Source organism: Antechinus flavipes, chromosome 3, assembly GCF_016432865.1.
Source record: "Antechinus flavipes isolate AdamAnt ecotype Samford, QLD, Australia chromosome 3, AdamAnt_v2, whole genome shotgun sequence".
NCBI classification, from domain to species: domain Eukaryota; kingdom Metazoa; phylum Chordata; class Mammalia; order Dasyuromorphia; family Dasyuridae; genus Antechinus; species Antechinus flavipes.
The window spans coordinates 617,482,569-617,501,278 of NC_067400.1; the positions used below are offsets into that span (position 1 = coordinate 617,482,569).

The 18,710-nt window shown below is 44.8% G+C and overlaps 1 protein-coding gene across 1 annotated transcript; it reads right to left on the reverse strand.

Moving 5' to 3' along the window:
- Nucleotides 1-237: 237 nt before the first annotated feature.
- On the reverse strand, nt 238-18,253 carry LOC127556361 (carcinoembryonic antigen-related cell adhesion molecule 6-like). The gene is made up of 9 exons (XM_051989467.1): nt 18,135-18,253; nt 16,041-16,394; nt 9,382-9,660; nt 8,221-8,508; nt 6,844-6,961; nt 5,416-5,480; nt 5,022-5,080; nt 3,450-3,518; nt 238-554 (listed from the first exon to the last, which is right to left on the reverse strand). The coding sequence occupies exons 1-9, from the start codon at nt 18,184-18,186 to the stop codon at nt 489-491; spliced, it is 1,350 nt and encodes a 449-aa protein (XP_051845427.1). The 5' UTR covers nt 18,187-18,253; the 3' UTR covers nt 238-488.
- Between the last annotated feature and the right edge of the window lie 457 nt (nt 18,254-18,710).

The window sequence follows — 18,710 nt, forward strand, 5'->3', positions numbered from 1 at the left end:
TTTGGCCCAGGCTGGGAGAGACCGAAGCGCTGATGAAGTGGGCACACCTTTTCTTAATGATAGCAAGGGCATACATTTCTCTAGTGCATGAATATTTTCTAAGCACTTTTCTCAGAACACCCTCAGGACAAACATGGCACAAATATCATCATTTCATAAATGAGGAAAACTAAGGCTTGTTCTTATGTTAACAAATTTATCTTCACATGGACAGTGAGGAAGAGTCACAGAGAGCAATTTGTTTAAGAAGTTTATTTATTTATTTTTTAATGGTCTGTAAAGTCAATCTGAGACAGCAAAGTGATGAAGGCAGGGCTCATGGACTGCATTAGGAGAGTCTGTGCTTCCAGGAGTAGGAAGGCATAATCCTACTATGTGCTGCTCTTATCACATCTCCTTGAGAGTACTGTGTTCAGTTTTGGACATCCCAGATTAAGGACATGAATAAACAGGAAAGAATCCAGAGAAGAGAGATGACAAGAGGGTCATTAGTCCTGGGTTGCTTCCTTAGGGCCAATCTGTTCATAAATGTTCATCGTTGCAAAAGTGAGTTTCTGGGGGATGGAAAGGTATATGGAAAGGCACATTAAGAATATGTTGAAGCACTGAGAGAGGAGAGATGAAAGAGACCTAATCAACTATCTAATCCAAGGTTCTTAATTTGAAGCCCCCAACCCTCCAGAGATAGATTTGAACTTGCAAGGGTGAAAACACAGCTTTGTAATCTGAAATTCATGATTTTCCTCAATGATTTAAACATATAACTCAGATAAAGAGTCCAAAGGCTTCTCCAATCTCACTGCCCAAATGGTCTGTGGGTCAGGTAAAGCTAAGGACCTCTGTTCCCTAGTCCAACCCTTATATAAAAAAGACCCTCCAACTCCCTGTCCAGAGGAGAGGAAGTGTTTCATTTTTTGGTGTCTAAAGTCTGAGTCTGTCAATTATTTTGTTTTCTCCCATTTTTTTCATACTTATTATCATTCTAGTTCCTAACCATTCATTTTTTAAAATTTAATTTTTTAAAAATTAAATTAAAAAAATTAATTAAACCTTTTCATATAATAAAAATCTATTTTCTTCCCTTCCTACCTTCTTCCTTTAATCAGGGAGGAAAAATCAAACTCTGATAACAAATATCCTTAATCAAGCCTAATTAATTCCTGAATTCACTCCAGTCCTTGTTTGTTTCTTCTATATTTCTTAAGTCTCCAATTTAATCTAGACATTTGCTAAGAGTGTCCTCCTTCAGACTCAAGTAGTTTCAGTTTAATCCAGTAATTAGCCAGACAAGGGTAATTTCTGATTCTTTTCTTTTTTTCCCTTCCCTCTTCTTCCCTATTAGTAGCCTATTATTGATCAGCTCCCAGACTCTGTTTGATATCTGGCTCCTCTCCTGGTTTCCTTAGCATCTGTATGGGATCCCGTGAGGCTCTCCCAGCAGGTTTTCCACCCACTCCCATCCCCACCACTCTTGAGCACATGATCTTGGCTCTCTTCTGCTCAAAGATTTTCAACAGCTCTAAGCTTCCTGCTGAGTGAACATTCCTTTATCTGGCATTCAAAGTTCTCTACAATCTGATTCCCATTGGCCTTCCAGACTTGTCTCTTAGGACATTTCTCCAGTCAGTTAATGGATAAGCACTTCTAAAATACTCTGCTAAGCCCTGGTGACACACAAAAAGCCTTGTAGCTGACCCTCCAGCCCAAATGTTAGACCACCTCTTCTGAGCATGTTCTTTACTCTTCTCCCTTCCATGCTTTTGTTCAGAGAATCCACACCCTCATGTCTGGAAAGTCTGCCTTTCTCTTCTTTACTTTTGAATTCCTTAAGGAGTCGCTCAAATGTCATTCTGTCTAGGGAGTCTTCCCTGCTTTCCCTGTTAGCAATGATCTAGCTCTCAGATCTCACCTATTACCTTGTCTGTATTTCTCCAAGGAAACCATATAATATTATCTTTTGCAATTTCCCCTGTGAATCTTATTCACCACCTAGACAATAAGTTCCCTGAAGGAAGAGACTTGGCTTTATTTAAACTCTTCATCTTCCCTAGTTCTGAGCTGAACACACATGAATTCAAAGCAAATGGAGGAGCATTTACTAAGTGCCTACTATGTGTTACTTGTGACTTCAAAGCTCATCCCAAGCATCACCATAAAGCCTTTCTGAGCCTCTTGGCTGCTTGTGCCTCATCTTCCCAAACTCCCTTTTAGTTGGTTTTTTATACTAATAAATATAGCTCTTGTGTTACTTGAGACGAGTAAACCCCTAGAAGTCAGGGGCAGATTCCCTTTTGTCTTTGTATTACCAGGGCCTGGACAATGGGGAGCGCCAAAACTGGTGGCTGATTGATTTGAATGGAAGGTGACTGAGGGGCCCCGAAGCATAGTAGGTGCTTTAATTTAAATAAATTAAATAAGCACCTACTCTGTGTCAGGTGCTATCCTAAGTGCTGAAAGATTAGAGAATTGGACTTTCCATTATCACAAGTTGTTCCAAGTGTGACATTCCTTTTTTCAAGGTTGAGAAAGAAATTGTCCTATTTGTATTATTCCTGGAGAATATGTCAGTGGGACAGTTATAGAATGACCCTGAGATAACGTTTTCCTGGTTCTCAGAATCATAATTGGAAGGGAGGCTCAGTGGCACCTTAATCCAATCCATATACCTAAGGAATCCCCATTATCTTAGAAACGAATGGTTAGGAACTAGAATGATAATAAGTATGAAGAATAAATTACTACCCTGTCCGAGACTGGAGGAAATCAGATTGACTCCTCATGGGCCTTTATGGGCCCAATGGAGCAGGCCATAAAAATCTGACCCAGGAGAGGGCAGCATAGAGCTAAGCTCATCCACTGTCTTGGGCTTGCCTTTGGCAGGAGGGAGAGTAGATGTTTAGGGCAATCTGGGAACCAGAGTTGGTCTCTGGATGTCAAAGGTCAGATGGCAGAAAGGTCAGGGGTCTGCTAATTTAAAGTGTAGGACTACAATCTTGGAAAAAGGCAGGATCCCTAACTTCTAGTGCTGGTTCAATTCTCAATTTCCTGTGAGATTTAGACCAGTATGTTCATTCTAGGCTTAATTTTCCTATGTGTGGAATGAGCATTTTTACTAAATGACCTCTAAAGACGTTCCTAGTTCTGACATTCCTTATTCTAAGGGCCTTCCTCCCTGACATTCCCTGTTCTAAGACCCCTCCTAGTTCAGACATTCCCGGTTTTAAGGTCCCTTTCAACCTGATATTTCCTGTTCTAAGATCCTTCTCAGTCCTGACCTTCCAGGTTCTAAAGGTCCTCCCAGCTCTCACATTCCCTGTTCTAAGGTTCCCCCTCCTTTCTGCTGCCCTCCCTGCCTTGCTCCTCATCCCAAAATTCCTTGCTCTATGTACTAAAGTTCTTCCCAACCCAAACATTCTGTAATTTGACAGTGAGTTATTAATGTTGCAGACCTGGTAGGGATCTTCGATCAGGTTTGGAGAGGTGCAATAGGGGTCCACATCCTGGGTAGGGATCACCATCTGTCAATGAGGTTTTGTAGAGAGGTTAATGGAGGGATCCACTTATCTGAATGGTCAGCTAGGGTCCCAACATCCTAGAACTTGAGGGTTTTCTGGGGTCCTCTCTCTCCAACCTGGCTAGCTGACCCCAGGTTTGAGGTCTAGTGTTCTGTCCATCTAGGGGACGGCATGGAACATAGACCATGCCCTGGCTTCCCTCTACTTCCTCTAGGAGTGTCTGGATCCTACTTCATTGGGATTCTCATGGTCAGTGTGGGGATAATTCCTCCTGAGTTCCTCAATCTGTATGTTTATCTCTGTGTGAACCCACATATTTGGAATTCTGCCCAGCCACGTTTTTAATGAAATAGGAAGAGTCGAGTCATCCCAGGCGCTGGATACCTGCTCAGGTCACCCATATCCCCTCCCTTTAATGCCCATTGGCAGGAAAGGGCCCTGGCCAGTCACTTAGCTGCAGGGAAGCAGTATTCACCCTGGGAATGGAGTCTCCAAGCATGAGCTTGATTTCCTTGGATAAAGATACTTTACTGCTTTGAACTTCAGTCTCCCCATCTCTACAGGACACCCCCTTATCTTTTTTAAACTTTTTTTATTAAAGTGTTTTATTTACAAAACATATGCATGGGTAATTTTTCAACATTGACCCTTGCAAAATCTTCTGTTCTAACTTTTCTCCTCCTTCCCTCCACCCCCTCCTCTAGATGGCAGGTAGTTCAATGCATGTTAAATATGTTAAAATACATGTTAAATACAATATATGCGTACATATTTATACAGTTGTCTTGCGATACAGAAAAATTGGATTTAGAAAGAAGGTAAAAATAACCTGGGGAAAAAAACAAAAATGCAAGCAAACAATAAGAGAAAGAGGGACAACCCCTTATCTTGCAGAAATGCTTTGAGGAGAGCACTTTGTGGATGCCTATAAAAGTGGAGGACAGTCAATCTCCTCCCTCTCAAGGGTGGATGCTGATCTTTTAGTTCATCAAAAGAACTAGACGAGACCTTGGAGGCCATTGAGTGCAACCCCTTCATTTTACAGAAGAGAAACAGAGCACACTCAAGGTCGCACAGAAAGCAAGAGACAGGCTCTCTAGCTTGAGGTCCAGTGTACTAAATTACTCTGAATCCCCAAGTGAGGGAAATGAATTAGCATTTGTATGGGAGTGCTTTGTGTGCCAAGCACTATGCTAGATCCTTTATTATCCCATTTGATCTTCACAAAAACCTGGGAAAAGCACTGTTATTAGCTCCCACTTAACAGTTGGGAAAACTGAGGCAAACAGATTTTAAGGATTTGTCCAAGGTCACACATCTAGTGTCTGATGTTAGATTTGAGCTCAGGTCTTCTGAGTTCACTGTCCACTACTCTGTATCCACTAATTGCCTCAGAATCTTCATGCTCTTGTTCTTCCCTCTATTCAATCCCTCCTTAGCCAGACCATGGTAGCTCTGGGAGGGAGGTAGTGCAAACATTATTAGCCCCCACAGGAGAGGTCTTACTTGTTCATATGAGGTCTGATGTTGAAGCTGCTGACCATTTTCATACGTGGCAAAGTCACCTGAAAAAGTGAAAACAGTGATGGGGACTCTAGGTCTTAGTGTCCTGATTGAGACTTACCAACGTAGGGAAATGAGGAGAGGGGAGAGCAGTGATCCAAGACGTTCGAGGTACCTTTCTAGAGATGGACATGGTGAGAAGAAGCAAGGGGACCCCTCCCCCTTTCCCAGCCCAGGCTTAGGAGAGGGTTGATGATTGGTCCAAACAATGGAAGTATTGGTGAGGATGTGGAACCCTAGGATGGGGTCTCACAGCTTGAGAGAAAAGGGAGATTTCAGAGTCTGCTTTCAGGATAGAAATCAGAGGGATGGTGACCCAGCTGCTGGTTATACTCACAATATCTCACAGATGGCAGCTTCTTCTCTTTTTGGCCTGGCCCGCCTACTACTTCCTGTGAGTACCTGGCCAGATGGGCAAGAGGGTTAGATGAAGCCTGGGGCTAGGATTGGGAGGTTCCCTGGGTTTTAAGGGGCACAGGGCTGGGCATTCTGTCTGGCCAGGAGTCAGAGTGCTTTACAAATACCCTCTCATTCTTCCCACACCTTTCAGAGGAGGGTGTCACTTCCTTTCTTAAAGATATCAAATGGTGGGCTCTTATAGGGTCAGGAAACAGGCCCATGAGTTCATTAGTCTGGTGAACAGAAGATGCTCCTTCTGCCAGTGAAAATTGCCATCCTCCCTGCAACTTAGAAAGTTTTCTGGATCATAGAGAGGTGAAGGGTGACTAAAGGTGGCTAGAGTCACACAGCCAGTAAGGGTGGGAAACAGGATTTGAAGCCATTCAAGGTTCTTTCCCACAGGCAAATATGAGTCTTTGAGGAGCTTATTGGCAAAGGAAAAGACTACGAATTTGCCCCCAATCCCTAGATGGCTTCTGTCCAGGATGCAGGGTAGAGAGGATTCCCCCTCTGTACTCTGGACTAAAAGAGATCCCTTCCAGCTTCTGATGTCTTCATGAAAATGAGTTTCACCTGTCTAGACCTTAGCTACTGATTTGTCCATCCAGACTTATGAGAACTATGGGCTCCTATGGCTGGAAAATGTCTCATCCCAGCCTCTTGAAGCTGTCTCCACCTTGTCCCCCCTTCCTCCCAGTCCCTTGAATTGGGGGATCACAGAACCTCAAAGCTAGGCAGGCATCTTATTCACGGTCTAACCAAACAGAAATTCTCTCTACATCTTGGTCCTCCTGCTCCTGGGCACCTCTGCAGGAAATCCATCCCATTGCTGGGCAGAGTCTATAATTAGAATTCTCTATCTATTGGGGATCTACCTTCTCGAGCTCCCCCCTTCCCTCATTGGTCCCGATCCTGACTTTAGGGCCGATCAGAATACTTCCACTCCTTCTTTTGTGGAGAAAAATCCTTCCTTTCAGGCTAAATCCCCTTCAGGTGAGATAAAAAAATCCTTGTCCTGACATTGGGGTTCATCCTTAATACACACTTGTCAGTCTCCTTCCTCACTGGGGACATAGTAACTGTTTCTGGGGCCATATATCATGTGTGACTCCTCTCAGATTAAGCATCCCTTGGGCTGTGGGTTCTTTCCCTTCCACCCTCTTGCCTGGTAACACTCTCATTTGGGCCCCGGAGCCTCTTGTCTGCCGTGTAACCGATCCCTTCCAGTTTTATATTCTCTGAACATTTCCTCACCACACCCATCCATAAAGGAATAAAACCCTTTCCAGTGGGAAGCATGGCTATCATGAGTGGCGGTGACAGCGTTTTGGTCAGGGGAGGGTCTTCATGGCTGGGATGTCATTACCGATGTGCCTTTTTGCGTAGGAAATAGGCCAGGACACAGAGCAGAGCCACCACAATGAAGATTCCCACTAGGATGATAACGATGAGTAAGGAGAAAGACAAACCGGAGAGAAGGGTGACTAGAGAGAGAGAGAGGAAGGGAGTCAGACTGTAGTCTGTGACTAGAGGAACTGAGTTCAAATCCTACCTCAAAAAAAAAGGCTTTGCGACCTTCTCCAAGTCCCTTAGTCTCAGACTCAGTTTCCTCATCTGTCAAATGGGGATAATAGTATCTTTGGCACAGGGCTGTTAGGAATATAAACCAATTCTTTGCAAGCCTTGCATAACTATTGTGGTTGTTACATTGTTATTAGTATTATAATCAGCGTAACTATGTTGCCTCTATTTTTCCAAGCAACAGATACAGAGTATCTTCATTAAAAAATGCTACTCCAGGGGGATACTTAATAGCCAGCTAATCAAGTCTCAGATCTTATTTTCAAGGTGGTTGTTGATTCTTCCAAAGGTGACTCTATGTTCCAAGAAAGCTTATCTGCTGTCTCTTCCCAAACTCAACATGTCATCTTTGATCTCTCTGAGTTTTCTCAGGTGATCTCCCAGGCCTGGAGCTCCCTCCCTCCTCATCGCTGCCTCTCAGAATTCCCAGCATCCTTCAAAGTTCAGGTCAGATACCACCTCTTCCGGGAGCTTCTCCTCATCCAATCCATTGCCACCTCGTCTAGCTGTCAGCACTCTCTCCCTTCTGAAATGTCTTTGCATTTATTTGGCTCTGTGTAGGAAGTTGTCCCCTTTCAGCACACTGCTCTATCACTTTGGGACCCGGCCCAATGTACCCCCTCCTTCAATAACTTGGGACCCAGCCAGATATTCCCCCTCCTTCGTGACATTGTGGAAATGCTTACCAGACTGCCCATTTGGATAGCTAAATCATGGGAAGTGAGTAGGAGGAACTGATCACTTCTCTAGCTTCTGAGATTTTGAACCTCTGAATTTGTTGTTGTTTTTTTGGGGGAGGGATTGGAGATAGTGGAGAAAAAAATAGAGGCACCCAGTATTTTTATCTCGAGAGGCAGCATTGTAAAGTTGGAAAGGCCATGGATTGGGTTCAAATTTTTGCTGCCTTATGACCTTTGCTAAATCTCTTCTCTTTCTGTACCTCAGTTTCCTCATTTGAAAATAAAGGGGTTAGGCCAGATGACCCTCAATGTTGCTCTGGACCTCTCCCCTATGACCTTCTCCTGAAAGCAGAGAGAGCTTGTGGAGCAATTTCTAACCTAAGAATCCTCCCCGAGCCTACCATTCTGGTATGTTGCCTGTGAGGGATGCTAGCTGAGGCAGTGAGGGGATTCTCAGTGGCTTCTCACCTGGGAGGACTCACCAGATGGCTCCATGAGAGTCTTGATATAAACAAAGCTAGAGTGCCCCTGCTTCGTCAAACTGTTCCATGCTGTGCAGGTGTAGTGCCCCGGCACCAGGGAGCTCCCCTGGAGAGTGAGTTTATCCTTGTTTCTCAGCAGCACGGAATTGTTGAACAGCCAGTCATACTGGGCAGGTGGGAAAGAGTTGGCATGGCAGCTTAAGGTCAGGGTGGAATTGGCACTGACCTGGATGGAGTGGACCTCGACAGATCCCGGGTCCTGGGTGATCTTCACCTGCTCTGGTCCATCTGTGAAGACAAGAAGGAAAGACTGGATCCTGCTCACTGAGCATCCCTCGAGGGCCCATTGTGGGGGAGGCACTAGAAGAGGGCTGGGGCAGAGGTGAAAAAACCCAAACTTTCTCTTCTATGGGACAAGTCTCCAAATAAGTCAAGACAGAGTGATGTTGTGAGGAGGCTGAAGAAAGACCTCCAGTCAATCCTTGAAGGGATGAGAGGCGGTGGGGAAGGGAAAACAAGGCAGCAGGGCATTCCCAGCCTGGAGGACAGTCTGAGCAAAGACATGGAGGTGATGGAAGGCAGAATTGAGACTAGTTTGGCTGAAGGATTGAATGAAGAAGAAGTATATGAAGGTCAGGGAGAGTCTGATGGTATAAGGATGGGTAAAGCTTTCGCAGATTAAGGGATTTTTAATTTATCCTCCAGGGAATAGGGATGAAGTGAAGCTTCTTGAATAGGGGAATCCTGTGGGCAGATTTGCACTTTAGGAATATGAATTTGACAGCTTGTTGGATTATTGATTAGAGATAGTAATCATGACTAGCATTTATATAGTGCTTGTGCCAGAAACTGTGCTAAGTGCTTAATAATGACCCTCTCCTTTGATCCTTACAACAACCTTGCAATGTAGGTGTGATTCCCATTTTAGACATGGTGAAACTGAGGCAGGCAGAGGCTAAGTGGCTTGCCCAGAGTCACACAGCTAGTTTCTGAGGTCAGATTTGAACTCAGGTCTTCTTAACTTCAGACACTGCATGAACTATGGGGACAAACCTGGAAGCTTGGACACTAATTAGAAAGCTATTCTGATAATTCAGGTGAGAATTGATTAGCTGGGACTGGAGACCCCATTAGAGAGGGGAAAATAGGGAAGGAACTTACAGTTGACAGTCAGAGTAATGTGGTCGCTGCTCTGGGCGCTGACCTGGTTCCAGACTTCACATTGGTATAAGCCAGCATCCTTCCTCCCGGTCTGCTGCAGAGTCAGTGTCTTGTTATTTGTGGACAGAGACAGCGTCTTGCTCAGTGGAAGTGGCAGGTTGTTTAAGTACCACAGGATGGTGATGTCCACATCCCTGGTAAAGCACTGAAAGACCACCGAGTCTCTGGCTTCGGTGACACTGGTGGTGTTGGCTGTGATCACGGGTTTGGACACCATCTCTGGACAGATACAGGGAGAGAAGCACAGTCAGGGCTGCCATGTACGCATCGTGGGAGGGACCTCGCCTGCTGGAAATCACCCAGGCCCTGATGCCGTGGGGCTTCACAAGACACATCGCTCACCCCTGGCCCTAAACGTGTCCATCTGGAAAATGGAAGGTTTGGAATATATGGCTTCTTAGGAAGCTTCTAGCAGGAAAATCTCTGACAGGAAGAACCTGGAGTAGGGTTGGCCAATCCTGAGAGCCTTGTCATTGCAGATTTTCTCTGTAACTGTGAGAAGGTCATTGTGCCTTTGGTCCAGGACAGGGGAGTATTATAACAGCAGATAGCACTGATGGAGCATCTTGTACCCAATGCCTAATTCTTACAACTAGCCTGGTAGGTATTAAAGAGAAGGAATGGGCACCTATCCATCCATCATCAAGCATTTATTATGCACCTACATGTGTCAGATACTGGAAAGAGTATACTATACATGTAAGTACTTAATATAGTTCTACAAGTGATGATGTACTTATAATAGAGTATATAAGAGCTAAGAGATCTGGGAGGGAAGACAGACTCAGAGATAGATAGAGAAGACAGAGGACTGGAGGTTGGAGGACAGACTGGAAGATAAAGACTCTTGTGGTGGCTGGCCTGCCTCCTTCACTTCTCCACTGAGACCAAGGCCGATCTGAAGGTCCCCCAGAAAGCTAGCCCGGCCCCAAGCGAAGGAGACAGACTGTGAAGGAGACAATAAAGACTTTGGACTTTGTTCCTGACTATTCTTGTGGTGATTACTCTGCTGAAACCAAGGCCTATTTGAGGACCTCCAGAGAGCTACCAGGATGTTACAGAAGAGAAAAAAAAGGAGAAAAGAAATCATCTCTAATTTCGAGGTGCTATCCTCCCTTCCCCTCTCTCTCTCTCTCTCTCTCTCTCTCTCTCTCTCTCTCTCTCTCTCTCTCTCTCTATTTCTCTTTCTCTCATCTCTCATCTCTCTCTGTTTCTGTGTCTCTGTCTCTTGTCTCTCTTCCTCTCTCTCTGTTTCTCTCTGTCTCTGTGTCTCTGTCTCTCTCTCTGTTTCTCTCTCTCTCTCTCTCTCCCTTTCTTCCCCCCCCTGCTATTTCTTTCTCTCTGTCCTCCCATCTATGTGTAGATCAGCACATACAGCATGTTTATTTGTGTGTATATTATGCATATATTTATTGAATAACTACAAAACAAACCCAACATAGTTAAATAAAAGAGGGGGAGGAAGGAACAGGGATTGTGAAAGGGACAGCGTGGAAAGGTTCCAGAATTTGCAGCCCGGAAGATGTGGGTTTGACCTTGCCTCTGATGCCTGCTAAGTTCTAGACTCCAGGCAGATCACTCACTTTTTGGGGATCCTAACAGCACCTCCCTGACCTTCCTGCATGTATATATTAATTGAATTTAACTGAGTTTCATGGAGTCAGAGACTTAGATCTGGAAAGGACCTTTGAGGTTACTGAAACTACTTCTGCTCTTTTCCTTCCCCCCAACCCCAAATTTTACAGATGAGGAGACCGAGTCCCACAGAAACTAAGCCAGTTAGTCAGGGTCACGCAGTTGATTTGTGCTTGAGGTAGGTTTCAGCCCCAGATTTTTTCTGAGTTTTCCTCATCTGGGGGCCAGCTCTTTATATCCCCCCTCCTTCGAGTAGGTAGAGGCTTGGACTCAGAAAATGGAAGCCAGACATCATGTGGAAGCTGGGGTCCTAATTCCCACTCCCTCAACTAATACCCCCTCCCCAGTATGTGGCTGCATGCATTTGTGGCCTGGCCTGCTCTGTACCCCCCACCATGGTGAGATCCCCAGAGAAGGGGGATTTGACTTTCTCATTTGGCACCCCCCATGGGGCCATTATGTTTCTCTTTCTCTCATCTCTCATCTCTCTCTCTCTGAGATAGACAGAGAAGATAAAGGACTGGAGGTTGGAGGACAGACTGGAAGATAAAGACTCTCAGACACAATCAGCTCTAACTCTCTACTCAGACACAGACTCATGGAGCTGGGGAGGTCTCAGATGCCATCTGGTACAATCCCCTCAGTTTACTGCCTTTCCTATCATCTGAAAATCCCAGAGCCAGATCGGGGAGTCTGGGGCAAGGGGCTGGGTGGGGACCGAGCAGGGTTCTGCGGGGGCCTGAGGGACACGGGATGTCTGATGGCAAGAGGTGCAGGAACAGCAGAGGAAGCGGCCTCAGGACGCCCACATCCTTGTGTGGCAGCTTCCTCTTTTCTCCCAGGGGGCAGGGATGAAATGTCCTTCAGTCCCGCTGCAAGGAAATAGAATAGACAAGAACCCAGGATACCAAGCTCTATCTTCCCCAGGAGGGCTGTCATCTGGGGCTCGTTCAGAGATGCCAACAAGAGGAGGCTCAGGGGTGGGGGAGAGGATTTGGGCCTCAGCCTGGAGAGCCTGTGCCCCTGCCCTTGCCCGTCCCCAACCTTCACAAGACACAGCAGAGACAAAGAAATCTGCCTTGGCTGGAAGTCAGGGAGCTGGGCTGGGGCTGGGGGGGTGAATCTAGTGTTGCTTCTGCCTTGACTTTGGCCAGATCCTTTCCCTGTAAATTTTCTCATTTGTATAATGGGATAGGGGGAATGAAATGTTCTTGAAGTTTCCTTTTAGTTCTGATATGACATACCCTATATTGAAAAGTGTCTTCAAACTTCTGACATCCCCTGTTCTAAGCCTCCTCCCAGCCCTGACATCCCCTGTTCTAAGGCCCCTTCCAACCTTGACATCCCCTGTTCTAAGGCCCCTTCCAGCCTGACATTGCCTTTTCTAAGGACCCTCTCAGCCCTGACACCCCCTGTTCTAAGGCATCTCTCAGCCTTGACATTCCCTGTTCTAAACCTCCTCCCAGCCCTGACATTCCCTGTTCTAAAGCTCAATCTAGCTCTGATGTTCTAGGTTTCTACGACAGTAACATACTACCCATAGCCACCAGCATGTTGTCAGGGACAAACAAGGTGCTCGTGTTACAAGAGGACATGGGGGAAATATCTGGGGAAGTGTCTCAAGAGAGTTCATGTCCCTGGGAGGAAGTGAGCGAAAGGAGGAAGAGGGCGGTAAGGCATCCTGCTGTGTTCTCACCTCTGTTCCCCAGGGCTCCTTTGGGCCAGGCTGGGAGGACTTGTCTGAGGATTGAGATAGTGTTCGGTGTGGCCTCCCTGTGTGAGAATCCTATACCTTCCTCCTCCTCTCGACTACAAATGCTCTTCAGGGGGTTCCTGCTTCTCTTCCCCCCCAATTTAGCCCCCTTCTTTCCTCAGGATGCAAAGCTCGATATAGAAGTTGAAAGCGGAGTTATGAGGATCTGGGCTGGAAGTCTCTCTCTGACCCCCAATGTGAAAGACTGTTTGATGTAATCACTAGAATGTAGCATTTGGGGTCCAAAGCCCTGGCTTCTAATCCAGGAAGAACTATTTACCAGGTATGTGAGGGCAGTTGGATGGCACCAAAATGCCTTAGCAAATGCCAGGCCTGGCATCAGGAAGACTTATTTTACTAACCATGTAACCCTGCCAAAGTCATTTCCCTCTGCTTGCCTCAGTTTCCTCATCTGTAAAATGAGCCAGAGAAGGAAATGGCAAGTCACTCAGTATCTTTGCCAAGAAAATCCTAAACGGGGACATGACTGTAAAATAAGCCATCTCATTTTTGTGTTTATCTTCTCAGATTCTTGCCCAGTACTTGGCACATAGTAGGTACTTAGTTAATTCTTTTGAACAAACCAATCTCTGTATTTCCTGAGTACCATGGAAACTTTCTGGGATGCAGGATTATTATTATAATTTGTATTCTTAGGATTTAATGAAGCATTTTTTTTGTTCTTTGTAGGTGTTTAGTAACTGCTTATCCTATTGCTTTGCCACATTGGGGCAAGTCTTCCTTTGGCATATGTATCGTACCAGATTTCTGCTTAGGTTCTTCCGGTTCTCAGCTTCTGTGACATCCACTAAGTTGCCAAGTCTTGCCATTTCTACTTTTACATCACATAGAGAATCTGACCCATGCTTTCTGCTTAACTGATCGCTTCTTTGGTTCAGAAGTTTGCCAGCTGTCACTGGTGGGATCACAATAGCCTTTGTTTCTTCCCCTTTTAAGGCAGCCATCAAAATAATTTTCCTGATTATGACCATGTCAGTTTCTCACTCTAATAACTCTAGTGGCTCCCTAGTATCCCTAGGGAAAAATCTGGCTTTTCAAGCTCTTTATAGACTGATCCCAATGTATCTTTCAAACGTCAGCGTGCTCGATGTATGCCATAGAGTATGAGAGCTGCAGGGATCCCAGCAGCCATCTGGCTCAACCCATATGCCAAAGGAAGCCCGATTTAGCTGAGAACTAGGTGAGGTGAGGGAGAACAAGGAATTGAGGATGATAGGATACTGATACATCTGGATGGCTAGGAGGATGGTGCCCTGGACAGAAAGAAAAAATGACATTATTTGGCCCTCTATGGGGCAGCAGAACTGGCTTCATGCTGTTCCTCATACACAACTTAACTCACTGTCATAGGAAGCAGAATGCTGGATTTGGAGTCAAGATTAAAATTAAAGATCTGGGAAACTCACTAAGGCTGTGCTTGCCTCAGTTTCCTCATCTGTATTATGGGGCAATTAATGGTGCCAATGTTCCAGAATGATGAGGAATTAGGTGGCTCAATGGATGGGAAGCAGAGACTGGAATCAGGAAGAATCATCTTCCTGAATTCAAATCGGGCTTTAGACAGTTACTAGATGTGTGACCCTGGGCAAGTCACTTAATACTGTTTGGCTCAATATCCTCATATGCAAAATGAGCTGGAGAAGGAAATGGCAAACTATTATAGAATCTGTGCTAAGAATATCCAAATGGACTCACAGAGAATCAGACGTGATTGAAAAATGACTCAACAATAACCCTCCAGGAACACCACAAGGATCAAACAAGATAGTATTTGTAAAGGGCTTTACAAATCATAAAACACACACAAATGCATATTATTCTTAGTTTCATTTTGTTCCCTTTGCGCTGATTGTCCTCCATGACTTGGGATACATTCTTGCTTCTCTTTGCTATTTAGAATTTCTGGTTTCCTTGAAGATCCATCTCATGTGCCATCTCCTACATGCAGCCTTCCCTGATTTCAGCTATGGGCGCTTCTCCCATCCCAATCATCTGATACTTATTGTGTATATTTTCTCTATATGGCACAGATACATATATGTATATTATGTATATGCACACATATGTACAAAATGAAACCACCTTTGTTTTTGAGGCTACATTGTATCAAAGGAAATAATATGAGCATGTGTGTGTATGTGTATGTGCATGTGTGTATATGTACGTGTGGTGTGTATGTGTATGTGCGTGTATGTATGTGTATGTATGTGTTTCCTATTATCAATCAAATCTCTATTCCTAGCCCTCATACTTGTTTACATGGGTACATGTGCATCCCCCCAGGAGAAGGATAGCTCCATGAAACCAGGGATTGTTTCATTGTTTTCTTTGTTGCTCCGATGTCTAGCACAGCGCCTGGCACACAGTAACCGGTGCTTAATAATTGTTTGGTTAATGGAAGAAGATGTGGATTCAAATCCTATGTTGGACACTACTAGCTATGTGATCCTGAGCATTTAACTTAATGTTTCTCAAACCCAATTTCCTTATCTGTAAAATGGAGCTAATAGAACCTTTGGTCCATACTTTACTGAATTGTTGTGAGGAGAAAAAGGAAATGGCATCTATGATATTGTCGGACAGAAGGAGATTCCAATGAAAAAAAAACGTTAGATCCAGGAGAAGAGTCAAGTTTCCCTCTGAATTCTGGGGACAGAGAGAAGGCCGTCTTAGCCCACAGTGGTAGGGAGTATATCGGCATTGATAGCAATTAGGCCTCCTTTGCCTAGGCCTGAACTTGCTAGATACACCAGCTCTGTTTAGGATTTAATCCAACTCCTTAATTCTTAGAGATGAAAAAATTGTGACCGAGAGAGGTTCAGTGATTTGCTCCGGAGGACAGTGAATGGTAAGGTTTCAAATTCAAGTACCACTGGTTCCACAATTGACTATGTTTGTTTTATATCATCCTCCCCCAGTACTATCACATGGGCAGAAGCAAGATGGGCATCCTTCCCACGAAGAGGCAGGGCCCATGGGTTTTGGAAAGAAAATCCATTAGAGTCAAAGCTACTGGAGGCCCGGATAATACTTGGCCTTTCTTTGTGACCCCAGCTCTTAGCACAGTGTCTAGCACATAGTATAAAAGTATATATAGTAAATAGGCTTATAGATATTTAATAAATGCTAACTGATTGACAAACTGAACTTAAGTTTTCCTCCCTGATGTGAAGGGAAACCCAATACTCACTGTAGACTTGGATCTGCTTGGACGCGGTCGCCATGAAGAAATCTGGCCCAAGCTCTTGGAAAGTGTAGTTCCTTGTATCTGACATCTTGACCTTTTTGATCAGCAGAGAAGCATTTGAATAAATTTCCTCCCGCTTAGTGTAGCCAGGACCAGTTTTCTTGGATTTAGAGGAAACGTTGTAGGATAGAATGAGATTTTGTTGTTTAAGGCCTTCGAACCAGGAGAAGAGTTGACTTTTATTCTGAAGTCCTTGGACAGAGAGAAGAACATCTTGTCCCACAGTGGCGATGGGTGTGCTGGAGTAGATGGTGAGGCGAGTGTCACCTGGCTGGCTCCAAATGTTGAGAAATGAGGCTGGAAGAGAGACATGATGAGAGTAAATATAAAAAAGGAAAAGGGAAAGGAAGGAAAGAGAAGAGGAGGAAAGAGAAGGGAAGAAATGGGAAAAGGAGAGGAGAGGTCGAGGCAGGGGGAGAGAAAAGAGAGGAGAGAGGAGGAGATGGTTAGCAAGCACAACAATGCCTTTGGGACCATGGGATCATGGAAATAAAGCTGTAAAGGTCTTGGAGTCATTTTCTATTTGACAAATGAGGAAACTGAGGTACAGTGAGGGGAAGAGATTTGCTGAGGGCCATGTGTCAGAACTGGGATTCAAACAACTCCAATTCCATTACTCTAAGAGGAGGAAAGAAAAGTCCTTAGTCTTAATTCTTTGGAATCAAAGTGGTATCTTCCCTCAGGGAGGAGCTTTGGTTTAGCAGAGAGAGAGCTTATAGCCTTAGAATAGGGAATGTCAGAGGTAGGAAGGGCTTTAGAATAGGTGATGGTCTCCCAGCTTTGACAGTTTTTGCTCTAAGATCCCTCCCAGTTCTGACATCCTGGTCTGAGGCCCCTCTCACTCTGACATCACCTGTTCTAAAGCCTTTCCTACCTCTGACATCCCCTATTCTAAGGCCCCTCCCAGTTCTGCATTTCCTGTTCTTAGGCCCCTCCCAACTCTGCTATTCCTTGTTCTAAGGCCTTTCCCAGCTTTGACATTCCCTGTTGAAATGTCCTTCCCAGCTCTGACTTGTTCTAGGACGTTGGTTGAACTTTCTCTCACTGCCTCAGTTTTCTCTCCTGTAAAGTGGAGAAGCCTCCCTATCTCCAAGCACCATCTCAGGAACATTTTTTTATAAACAAAGCACAAAGGCAAGCTATTCCTAGACCTAGGTGTTTAATCCCTAACATGTTACAAATCAAGAAACTGAGACCAAAAATGTCCGAGTACCTTGGCATGGGCCACAGACCAAGTAAATTTCAGCACCCAGCTCTGAACCCAGATATTCTTTACAATAAATTAAGCTAGCCACACAGAAGCCACTGAAGAACCCCAACCCTTGGCATCCTGTATACCTAGACCTTCCCCTGCTTATTGGTACCAGTTTCTTTGCTTGTGAGAGGAGAGGAAACTAGATTCTTTCCAAGTTTCCCCATGCTGTTGACATTCTATGGTTCTGTGACTCAGTGTGCAATTTTGGTCTGGTCTCCTTCTTTCTTAGCTTCAGCTTCCTCATCTTTGAAGTGAAGGCTCCTCATGTCCCTTTCATTTTTCTACTTGCCAGACCAAATTGAAGACCTAAGGGATCCCTCCTAATGAATAACTGACATTTTGATAGTGGTTTAAAGATTGTAAAGGGCTTTCATGAATCACCTCATTTGTATCTTACAACAATGCTAAGGTAAGAAGAAATTAAGTGACATGCCCATAACCATCCAGCTAGTAAGTATCTGAGGTGGGATTTGAACCAAGATTTCCCTCGTACAAATCCAGTATTTTCTCCACTCTGCCCAACTACATCCTTCAATATAGAGATAAGCTTGACTCCTATGGATGAGAACTGAGTCCTTATCATCTTTCCACCCCATGAATCTCTTGCATCTCTCTCTTCCCCATTGGGTAGCCTTGATAGAGTTCAGCCCCAGAAAGCAGCCCTTGCCATCTTTCTTGCCTGGTACCTCTTCTCCTTCTTTGCCTTGTTTGGAATTTGGGATGGTCTAACTGAATAATCTTGCTGGATGGATATGTGAGTGTGTGCAGCTCTTTTCTCTTACCTGTGAGTAGGAGGGCCTTCCAGGATCCAGAAGGGTGGGAAGAAAGGTCCATCTTGTATTGATACAATCTCAAGTTTGTGCTTCTTATACTAGGCCTGATTATGACCCTCTCTGATGAGTCTGAGGTTTTTCTTTGTTTATTCTTCCCAAGGGGACTTCTCCCTTCTATTTGATCACATGGGTCAGCTGAGGTTTCCTGTCTTCTTCCTCTCTTGCCCCTCCTCCCGGATTGTGTATTTGGAAGTTCTGGTCCCTTCGTGGTCTCCTCCAGGGACCACTTGAATGTCCACATGGCTTGAGGGCCATAGGACATGACTTCCTGGAACAATTCCAGAGCAGTTCACTAGAGAGGGAAAGGGGTCCCCACCCTAAACACTGGGAAGAGATATTAGAACTAGTTCTGCTGCTGTTCTGAGGGACTCATTTTCCTTTTTGATTCTCAATTCTTCAATAATACCATTAGGTGGAGTTGGAACTAGTTGAATAAATGGACCCAAGGATTAGTTATTAATAGATAGAATTCAATATGGAGTTATGTCTTTAGTAGTGTTCTGGGGATGGGTCTTTGGTCCTGTG

Excerpts from the sequence above, each read along its gene's own strand:
- LOC127556361 (XM_051989467.1), bottom strand. The coding sequence starts at position 18,186 with ATGGACCTTTCTTCCCACCCTTCTGGATCCTGGAAGGCCCTCCTACTC. Across the intron at positions 16,395-18,134 it reads GAAGGCCCTCCTACTCACAG|CCTCATTTCTCAACATTTGG; the intron begins GTAAGAGAAAAG and ends TCTCTCTTCCAG. Across the intron at positions 5,481-6,843 it reads CTACGCAAAAAGGCACATCG|GTACTCACAGGAAGTAGTAG; the intron begins GTAATGACATCC and ends CCATCTGGCCAG.